At 33.9% G+C, this 11,592-nt stretch overlaps 1 protein-coding gene across 1 annotated transcript; it reads right to left on the bottom strand.

Annotated features, from left to right (window-relative positions):
- Positions 1-222: 222 nt before the first annotated feature.
- On the bottom strand, positions 223-993 carry LOC107489249 (uncharacterized). The gene has a single exon (XM_016110009.1). It carries the CDS (start codon positions 991-993, stop codon positions 223-225), a length of 771 nt encoding a protein of 256 aa, XP_015965495.1.
- Between the last annotated feature and the right edge of the window lie 10,599 nt (positions 994-11,592).

Here is an 11,592-nt window from a genome sequence, read left to right as displayed (position 1 = left end):
AAAACACACAAACTCATAGTAAAGTCTAGAAATGTGAATTTGGCATAAAAACTAATGAAAACATCCCTAAAAGTAACTAAATCCTACTAAAAACTATCTAAAAACAATGCCAAAAAGCGTATAAGTTATCCGCTCATCAGTGCCTCGTTGTGAATTTTCTGACCCTTCACAAATGTGCTTTGAGTCTCCCCTACTAGACTTGGCATCATTGATCTCATCCTTCTAACCATCACCTTGGATATTACTTTGTATATGCAGCCTACCATGTTGATCGGCCGGAGGTCTACTCCAAGTAATATTGGAGTCAGAAGGCAATCTCGATGATCTAAAGAAGTCTAGAATAGCTATCGAGAACTCTGTACCAATCTCATCCCAGCACTTCTTGATGAAGTTCATATTATACCCGTTACTACCTGGAGCCTTAGAGGATTCACAGTCCCAAACCGCCTCTTTAATTTCCTCCAAAGTCGGTATCCTCTCCAAAGCACTCGATTCTTCTTCGCCAATCCGATTAACCAGTCCGTCCCTAAAACCCACCACTGGAGATCTCTCCTGATGATACAAGTCTCTGTAAAATTCTCTGATGGCTATCTTGATCCTAGCTTGATTTCTTATCAACCTTCCATTAATCACCAAGGCATCAATTCTATTATTCCTTCTTCTAGCCGACGCCAAGTTATGAAAGTACCTCGTGTTTTTATCCATATCGTTCGCATGCCTGGAGCACGACATCTGTTTCCAGTGTATCTCTTTCCTCACATACCACTGCTTGCAACAGGTAACTAACGCCTTTCTTCTAGCCTCCATTGTACCATCACAGACTCCGTTCCCAACCATGTCATCTACCTTATTGATCTCCTCCTCAAAGCGCTGGATTTTCTTATCCATGTCACCAAATTTTTCTTTATGCAATTTTCCTAGTGGCACCGTTAGAGCCTTCAACTTGTCTATGAACTGCCCCTCTCCAATATTCCGCCATTCGTCTCTGACCATTCTTAGGAAACCTTCGTGTGTAAACTAGGAGTCTAGAGTCTGGAATGGACACGGGCCACCTCTGTACTTGGTCACTTCAACTATTATTGGGAAGTGATGTGACAGGCCTCTCGGACCACCTTTTAAACAAATCTCTGGGAACTCCTTAGTCCATTCTATACTCACTAGGACTCTGTCAAAACGACTACAGGAACCACCTCTATACCATGTAAATTTACGATCATTCAGCGGTAAGTCCACCAACTGCATATCTTGGATCCAACTCTTGTACTCTTCTGCAGACGCTGTTAACCTGTCCTGATTTTTCCGCTCATCAACCTATAACACCTCATTAAAATCACCCATGTATCATATTGGGACTTAATATAAGCCAGCTATAAAGCTCAGTTCCTCCCATACAGCAAGTTTTTCCACTCTCGTATGAGGATCACAAACCAAACAGAAAGCACAATGGAACTCATTTTTCAACAAAATCCCTTCCACACATATCCACCTCTCCCCTTTGTAGCAGTTACTCATTCTAAATAGCATCTCATCCCACATTAACAACAGACCCCCAGACGTGCCTGCCGATTCTACAAACTCCCAGCTCACCGCATCACTTCCCCAAATATGTACTACGTCAAATTTAGTCGCAACTTGCAATTTTGTTTCCACCACACCTACCATATTCAGTTTTTTTTAGCTCTTTTATCATACTTAGCTTTCCTGCCCCTTCAAACCCCTAACATTCCAAGAGATAAAATTCATTTTAAAACATTGTTACCAACCTTTTTGAGTTTTTTCGGTCTGCTTCTTCGCGCCTTCTCTTTTTGCTTTGCTAGCTTCCTCTTCTCAGCTAACGCTTCATTCTGTTCTTGTAAAATCAACATTAAATCGTCTTCTTCATTATATTGCATTGCTCCGGATTCAACAGCCAAGTCCCACGCCTTCCTATTTTCAATTATTTGTTCTTCCCTTTCCGAACCATTGTGAATATTGATCGCTTGCTGTCCTTCGCCAGTTTCCACTCCCGCTCCAGTTCCACTACTGCTCTCACCCATTGTCGCAGGATCCAGCTCCCTCCCATCATCCATTGCAACAGTGCCATCTTCAAAACCCACTAGGTTCGTCTCGGGAATTGACCCGGTCTCCTCGGCGTCCCTGTGAAGCTCGTCTTCATTGGAGGGGTCGTTACTTGTCGTCGCCAATAATGGAGTCCCATCACGTTTTGAACGTCGTCTTGTTGGCCCATGGAGTCCCGCGTCGTTCCCTGTCATCAGCCATGCTTCCCCCTCCTCTCTCCAGCTGGGACCATGGTTAGCTTCACGGTTGTCCCGGTCTCGTCGTTCTCTGATCATGCCGTGCTGGTCTAGGTTCAACATCGCCACTTCCAAAAGTTCATCAGCAGGGGCGCTCTGCTTTGCAGTTTGAGGGTCCCGACCCAGATGGATATCAACCCGGCCCGACTGCGTCCGCGCCTCAATAGTCTCATCAGTCCATTTCTCCAATTGAGTTGGGCTACCTACTTTCTGCTCAGCATGGACTGGGCCTTCTTTGACCAAAAACCAGCCCGTATTCCTTCCTTCTAAGCATGTGTAATCTCGTTCAACTAACTTTACTTGACTTCTTGGTTATAATCCATTTTGATATAAGGATTGCTAAACATAAATCACGTTAATACAAACTTATTTTTCATCAAAATTAAGTTTACAAAATTAATTTTATACAAACTACAGTTTGCAAACTGTAATCCAAACACACATTAAGAAGTGATACGATAATTGAATCTTCAATGAACCCTTTGGCAAAAACATAAACAAAATGAAAATCTTTTCTATTACAAAACCAACCTAATTGCACTTTAAGTATTAATTTACAAAACAAAGTTCATATTATTTCTCATTACATTCGATGGACACATACATCAATATCTGTCTGTTCATTTTGTAAGTGTTGTTAATAACATTGCCATTGCACAATTTACATAAACAAAAATTATGCAAGGTCGACACATGTCCCAAAACTAAGTATATAAAACAAAGTTAGAGTTATCAATGGTATTCGAAAGATTCGACTGCTGATAAAACTTCTTTGAAATATGTTATCGACAAAACAACCCTTGAATGATTTGAAAATATGACAAAAATAACAAATAAATATTATTTTTTTATAATGACAAAAATATTTTTGTATTTAGTAAATAACTTATTCATTTGATCTGAATGTTTGTGGCAACATTTAAATAAATATTTAGAAGGTGTACAAAAAAAAATCAGTGTAGAATCTGATCTCTAGATTTTTTTATTTTTGTAAAAAAAATTGGTAATTCATAATAAAAAAAATTAAAAAAATTCACTTGACATAATATTACCAAATTTTAAGGATGAAAACATTTTATTTTTCTAATAATACTTGTATTCAAATATGATTTCTAAAATTTTTTTAGAATTTTTTTTAATATCTAGTTTTTTTATTGCACTTTTAAATTTTTCAAAAATTTATTTACTATTAACATTTTTGAGATTATTTTTTTAAATAATATAAATTTTCGAATACTATTTAGTAGTTTACTCTATGAAGTTATTTTTCCTGCGCAAAAACATACACTAATTTGCCAAAAAAAAAGAGTATGGAAGATTGGCTTGTGAAAATGTGTGCTACGACCTAGCCATACTAATGTTGGGTATATTAGTATGAGAAGATGACAAAATCTTATATTTGTGTAGTGGTTTCAAGGCACAATTAGATCGCTTTCTTTAGAGAGATATTTGGCCCCACACTTAGTTGCTATAGGGTTGATGACCATACTCTCCCAGATACAATGAAACCTAAGAATTTCTTAATTAGCAATAGTAAGAAATTCTCAACTCTCTTGAACAAAGAAAATTTCTTAATAGTTGATTAAAATGTACACTTAGTACTTGTATTTCTGAAATAGTGGACAAGGACTTATTTATACATATTGCACGTAGCAATTATGATTAGTTACATATACAAATAGTTGTGTCTTTTCTATTGCCAATAGATACAATGTTTTGAACATACACAATTCTTAAAGAGTTGTGTCCCTTTAACCAATAGACACAATATTTTGAACATACACAATCCTTAAAAGGTTCTGTTCCTTCAACCAAATGATACTAAACGGTTAGTAACCGTTTATTAATATTAATAATAATATTAATAATAATATCAATAATATTAATAAGATTAATTAATCAAATTTGTAAATACCCTTCAATCCCCCACTATTTATAAAATTTAAATGTCATACAAGTATATGCATAAAGAATGTGTCACTAAGATTAAATATTCTTTTAGTGTAAATTTTAAAGTTCTAACAAAGTAATTGGTGTCTAATCGATTAAACCTATACTCCATATGCTAGTACCAAAAATCACACATATTATTTATACCCTCCAAGTTCAAGAGTTTACAATTTTAAGCACTTATATGGCCTTGTGCTCATCCTGGTTTTATAAATATTTAACAGAATAAAACCTCTAAAATTCTCTATTAGAGCGGAACCACTCTTATATTCATATAGGTGGACTCTTTTGATAGATAATATTATCATTCCATTAAGAGTTTAAACTTACCCTCCTAATTTATTGTAAATAACACTAAATCATATACCTTAGTGCTCCAATTGCTAAATAACTTGTTATTACCCATTAAACCTTGAAACTAGTGGTCTACTAGAATAAGGTTAGGTTCCCATCATTTAGCAATAATAGGTTTTAATCCCATTTTAGAAGTAATTTCTTTGATTTTATCCCTTGACAAACCTTTAGTCAAAGGGTCAGCTAAATTTTCTTGAGATCTTACATAAGTGATGGTAATTACACCATCATCTATTAGTTGCCTCACAAACTCATGTCTCAAACTTATATGTCTAGACTTTCCATTATAGACCTTATTATATGCTCGAGGCATGGTTGATTTACTATCACAAAAGATTGAAATTGTTGTCGTCTGCTGTGGCCACAGCTTTATATCATATAACAAATTTCTTAACCATTCTGCTTCTTTATCTGCGGCTGATAAAGCTACAAACTCAGCCTCCATAGTAGAATGTGTAATACATATTTGTTTCTTTGAGGCCGAACTTATTGCTCCACCACCTATGGTGAAAATCATCCTGAAGTGAATTTGTTGTCACTAAGATTTGTAATCCAACTTGCGTCGGAATAACCTTCTAAAACTGCGGGATAATCACTATAATGTAATCCCAAGTTTATGGTTTTCTTGAGATAACCAAGAACTCTTGTTATAGCTTTCCAATGTTGATTGCTAGGCTTTCCTGTAAACCTTGATAATTTGCACACAGCAAATGCTATATCAGGTCTAGTACAATGCATTGCATACATTAAATTTCCTATAGCACTTACATATTCTAATTGTGCTATAGGTCTTCCCATGTTTCCTTCTAATTTAAGATTAGGATCATACGGCGCATTTGATTCTTTAATTGTGAGATGATCAAATTTTTCCAATACCTTTTTGATATAATGAGATTGACTTAAATTAAAGCCAACTTCGTTCTTATGCACCTTTATGCCTAATATTGTATCAACTTCATTCAAATCCTTTGTCTTGAATTTAGAAGTTAGATACTCCTTTGTTATACGAATTCTTTCTAAATTTGTTCTGATGATTAACATATCATCAACATAAACAAATTATTACTCCATAATCTTTAGTAAATTTTGAGTAAATACATTTATCCGCACTATTATGTGAGAAGCCATTTGATAACACCACTGAATCAAACTTCTCATGCCATTGTTTAGGCGCTTGTTTTAGCCCATACAAAAACTTAATTAATTTGTAAACTTTCTTTTCATTTCTGGGTAGCACATACCTTTCCAGTTGCTCTATATAAATTTCTTATTAAGATCTCCATTTAGAAAAGCTGTTTTAACATCCATTTGATGTATATGAAGCTTATGTATGGATGCTAATGCTATAAGAGCCCTAATAGAAGTCATTCTTGCCACAGGTACGTAGGTATCAAAATAGTCTAGACCTTCTTGTTGTCTAAACCCCTTGGCCACTAACCTTGCTTTAAAGGTTTGTAATGAACCATCAGTATTATACTTTCTTCTAAATACCCACTTACATCCTATAGGCTTTGATTCTGGAGGCAAATCAACCAAGACCCAAGTATTGTTAGATAATATTGAGTCCATTTCATCATTTATTGCTTCTTTCCAAAAAGCAGAATCCCTTGAAGTCATAGCCTCTTTGAATGTTTGAGGATCACCCTCTATGTTCATAACAATAGGAATCTTGTTTGTTACAGAATTCCTAGTTTCTTCTACCAAAAAGGTGATAGCCTGAGAAGAAATAAAATCTGGACCCAAGTCCTTTTCTTTTTTTTACTCTCAAGTTCTTCCTTGGTTCAATCAACTTTATGTCGCTTAGATGTTTATTATTTTGATTATTTATTTCTTGTGAAATATTAGTATCATTTTGGAGATACTCTGAATTAGAAGTTGAATCATTGATAAATTTATTTTCAATAAATTCTACTTCTCTTGATTCAACAACTACATTAGACACTAAGTCTAATATTCTATATGCTTTAGAATTTTGAGCATATCCTATAAAAGTGCCTTTTATGGCTCTTGGCCCCAATTTGGTTCTCTTTTGATCAGGAACTCGATAAAAGGCTAAACACCCCACATTTTAAGATAATTTAAATTAGGTTTCCTTCCTTTCCAAATTTCATAAGGAGAAACCTTTTTATGTCTTGATGGTATCCTATTATGGATATGACATGATGTCAATAATGCTTCACCCCACAAATTGTAAGGTAATTTTGCATTTAGTAACATTGAATTAACCATATCTACTAAGGTACGGTTTTTCCTTTCCGCCAAACCATTTTGTTGCGGAGTATATGGAGTGAAAGATTCATGCACAATACCATGTAATTCACAAAAGTGATCAAATTCATTAGAAAAATATTCTCCACCTTGACCACTACGAAGAACTTTTATTTTCTTATTATGCATATTTTTTACTTCCATTTTATATTTCTTAAACATTTTAAAAGCTTCATCTTTATTTCTAAGCAAATACACATAAGTAAATCTAGAACAATCATCAATAAAAGTTATAAAATATCTTTTTCCTCCTCTAGTAATATTGCCATTTAGTTCACAAATATCACTATGAATCAACTCCAATAAATTTGTATTTCTTTCAACTTTAGGAAAAGGTTTCTTAGTAATTTTGGATTGTATGCAAATATCACATTTCTTATTAAAATCATTGTTACTAAGATCAATATAGTTATTCTTTTGTATATATATCAATTGATTTGTAATTTAAGTGTGCTAATCTACTATGCCATAAATCACAAGAATCAACAACATACAATGAAACATTCACTTTATTAATACTAAGTTTAAACATGTCTTCAATATAGTATGCTTTTCCTACGAATACATCATTCTTAAGCAAGATTACTTTATCGGATTCCATTACAACTTTGAATCTTTTCTTACACAAAAGACTAACAGAAACTAAATTTTTTCTCAAATCTGGAATATGAAATACATTTATTAAACTTAATTTCTTTCCAGATGTAAAATTCAATTCCACAGTTCCTTGACCACAAACTTTAGCTGAGTTGTCATTGCCCATTAAGACCTCTCTACTGTTCACTTCTTCATATGTTTTGAATTGGTTGCGATCATTGCAAACGTGAACAGTAGCCCCTGAATCTAACCACCATTTAAGTGATTTTCCTTGTGTTGCTATGTTAACTCTGTAACCATGCCAATATGCATTCTTTGTACTTTTTCTACAACCATAGCAATTAGATCCTTTTCTTCCACTAAGTTGGTCTTTGGTGCTTCTTTTTTCAGAAGTCTACATTTTTTGATATAGTGTCATTTCTTGTGAAAATGATAACACTCTCTTTGTCTCTTCTTATCTTACTTTGAATCTTTAGAGAAATTTCTTTTCTTCTTATTGGTGTTTTTTTCACCAATATAATTCACTTTAGAACTTTGAGAAAGATACACAGCATCAAAGTTTTTGAGTTTCCTCCTCTATACGTATATGCCTTAGTAATTTCTCAATGTGAAGTCCTCACCAAGATGTAAAAGTTTCTTCCTATAACCATTCCAAGATGAAGGCAATTTTGAAATAATTGCTCCAACTTGTAATGATTTAGGGATCACCACTTGTAGATCATGAAGTCTACTTACAAGGATTTATAATTCATGAATTTGATCCATGACAGGCATAGTATCATTCATAATAAATTCAAAATATTTCATCATAATAAACTTATCTGTTCCTTGTCACTCGGTATTGTACTTTTCTTCCAAAGATTTCCAAATCTCTAATGGTGATTGAATTGACACATAGAGATCATAGAGTTGGTCAAATAAAGTATTGAGAATATGACCTCGACATGCACAAGTATCTTCATCACGTTTCTTTTTCAATTGAACAATCTTTTCTTTCTCTTCTGATGTGGAATTTTCAGCGGCATTGGCAATTGGTGTAGTCTTTGGGTCAACCACATATGCAAGATTGAGAACTGAAAGAAGAAACATCATCTTGCCTTTCCAAAAAGTGATCTAATTTGACAAACTCTTGATTTATGACCTTGAACGTAGTGTTTTGATCTTGTGCCATCTTCAAGAAATATCTCTCTAAAATTGTTGGGTATATTAGTATGAGAAGATGACAAAATCTTATATTTATGTAGTGGTTTCAAGGCACGATTAGATCGCTTTCTTTAGAGAGATATTTGTCCCCACAGTTAGTTGCTATAGGGTTGATGACAATACTCTCCCAGGATACAATGAAACCTAAGAATTTCTTAACTAGCAATAGTAAGAAATTCTCAACTCTCTTGAACAAAGAAAATTTCTTAATAGTTGATTAAAATATACACTTAGTATTTGTATTTCTGAAATAGTGGACAAGAACTTATTTATACATGCATATTTCACGTAGCAATTATGATTAGTTACGTATACAAATGGTTGTATCTTTTCTATTGCCAATAGATATAATGTTTTGAACATACACAATTTTTAAAGAGTTGTGTCCCTTTAGCCAATAGACACAATGTTTTGAACATACACAATCCTTAAAAGGTTGTGTCCCTTCAATCAAATGGTACTAAACGGTTAGTAACCATTTATTAATATTAATAATAATATCAATAATATTAATAATATTAATTAATCAAATTTGTAAATACCCTTCAACTAATGTCAACATTCTATTGGAATGAGACATTTTCCAAAGAACGTAGGCTCTGCTATGGATTTCACTTCATGCTAACTGGAAGCCTGTTTGGGGTGCTACTGTGTGGAACTAACACATACATGGATCATTGCAACTAGACAACTAGATGAGTCAATTAAATCTGTTTCTAAATGTGTGCTATGTGGTTAACTTGACCTTCAATTTGTGCTTTTTTGGTATATTTGTTAATAAAATTTATCAAGTTTAATTTGTCAATTTCTCCTTGTATATTTGGCTCTGATCTAATGTATCTATATCTTTATGATGAGGAGTTGAGAAATAAATAATATTAGTTAAAGAGGTTTGTGAAAGCACCAACACTATTATAAAAGATATGGTAAGTTCTACCGTATAAAAGTTGTTATGCTTTCTATATATGTAGAAATGATGTGGACATATCCAATGTGTGAGAACTGAGAAGTATTTAAATTGAAAGATTAAAAGTGATATTCTATAATATTAGTTATTTGATTTTCTCTATCTCTCTTTTTATGTCACATGACTTTGAAACTTTGTTTGATTATGTAATTAGGTTTAGTTAAGTGTTTTTTTCACGATATTTCTTAACCCAACAGATTAAGGATGCACAAGGTGAGATTCAATTTCCTGATACTTGTTTAAATAGACTAGTGAGTTAATTACTAGACCAATCCAACTTGGTTAGATTTAGTTAAGTTAATTAATGTGAGATGGAGTTGGGCCTCAGTATGTTGGGCCTTTTAAAATTGTTGGTATTAGAAGGCAAAATAAGTAGGCTTCATTGTATTGGATTGTTTGATACTAATTTATACATTTAATTTCAAAATTGAATAAAATATTATTTTTGTCTCTAAATTTTGGAATAAGTATCAAAGTTGTCCCTAACGTTTAAATCATTCTATTTATGTCTCTAACGTTTAAAAATTGATTCAATGTTGTCCTACCATCATCTACAGTAACAGAGTTGCCTACATAGACGTTATTATCCACTATAGCAAACCATCCCCTATTTAGCATTAGTGAAAATCGAATAACAATAAGTTAATAAAAATTTAATTAAATAGCTTGAAGACCTTGATTTGCAAAATGTCCTCTAACCAGAAACTTCCTCTTCTCACCATCTCTTCTTCTCTTTCTTTCATTGTTGATTCCATGGCTTCGCAGGACTCCCGAATGGTGCATAGCAGTAGCACTTCGGGTCGAAATAGTATCCAAGCTTGTCGACGGAGAATAACCTATTATTGTGGGGAAAGGCTAGTGTTTGCGACTTCGTCAATAGCAGAGAATCCTATACAAAGGTTTTGAGGCAATGTTAACTAGGGGTGGCAATAGGGCGGGTAGTGGTGGGTTTTGGTCCTACCCAACCCCACCCCGCCCTACAATAATCCGCATCGAACCTGCCCCTCTTCTATCTGCGGGTAGTAAAAAGTTAAACCCTAACCCGCCCCTGCAAGTACTCGCCCTGCTCTTATAATTATTAAAATCTAACAAACAAAATTAAAGTTTAAAATTTATATAACCATAATTACATACATAACATAAATTAAAGTAAAATTTAAATATGATACACTATTATTAATTATTTTACTAATTATTTTATATATATATTACATATATTATACATTAAAAATATATATTTATATATATTATATATACCGGGGCGAGTAGGGGTAGGTTTAACCTAAATCCGATTCTGCCCCGCTTCGTTAAAAATTTGTCCTGGTGTGGGGGTGGGTAATTACCCACTCCGAGCGGATAGGAGCAGGATGGGTACCCACGGGTTCAGGTAGTATTGCTATCCATAGTATTAACTATACGATAAGTAGAAAATATTTTTGTGTTAGGTTTTTTCTTTTGTTTTCGAATTAGATTGGAGAAGAGTGTGGATACTTTGTGTGGGCAGAATCAGAGGAAGACCCACTGATGACAAGTCATCATATACCCATTTTTTAAGCTAATTTCACTTGTTTTGTTAGCATTTATGCACTTTCTTGCATCCTAAGTAAGTGATTTGGAGTGAAAATGCATAACTTCTCTAAATCAAGCAACCACCATGAAATTAATGTTAAATCATGAGGTTTAAGCTAATTTTGATTGAATTTTAATTGATTTATAAGCCTCTTGAATATAGTGATACTTTGAGTGGTTGTTTGGTTTATTGTAGGTGAAGAAAAGAAAAGAAAATGAAAAGCGTGGCCTAAGAAGCGTAACACAAGAAAAGGAAAGCGTGGCCAAAGAGGAGAGAAGCGTGCCGCAACTAATGGGGGAAGCAACATTGCCCTCCACAAGGGCAGAATGCCCTCTAGGAGAGCAACATTAGGTAACCAAGCCAAGGAAGGCAACTCTGCCCTGCCCACT

Source organism: Arachis duranensis, chromosome 5 (assembly GCF_000817695.3).
Source record: "Arachis duranensis cultivar V14167 chromosome 5, aradu.V14167.gnm2.J7QH, whole genome shotgun sequence".
Taxonomy (NCBI): Eukaryota; Viridiplantae; Streptophyta; class Magnoliopsida; order Fabales; family Fabaceae; genus Arachis; species Arachis duranensis.
Note: the sequence above shows the minus strand (reverse complement) of the source record. Positions and strands in the feature narration are given on the sequence as shown.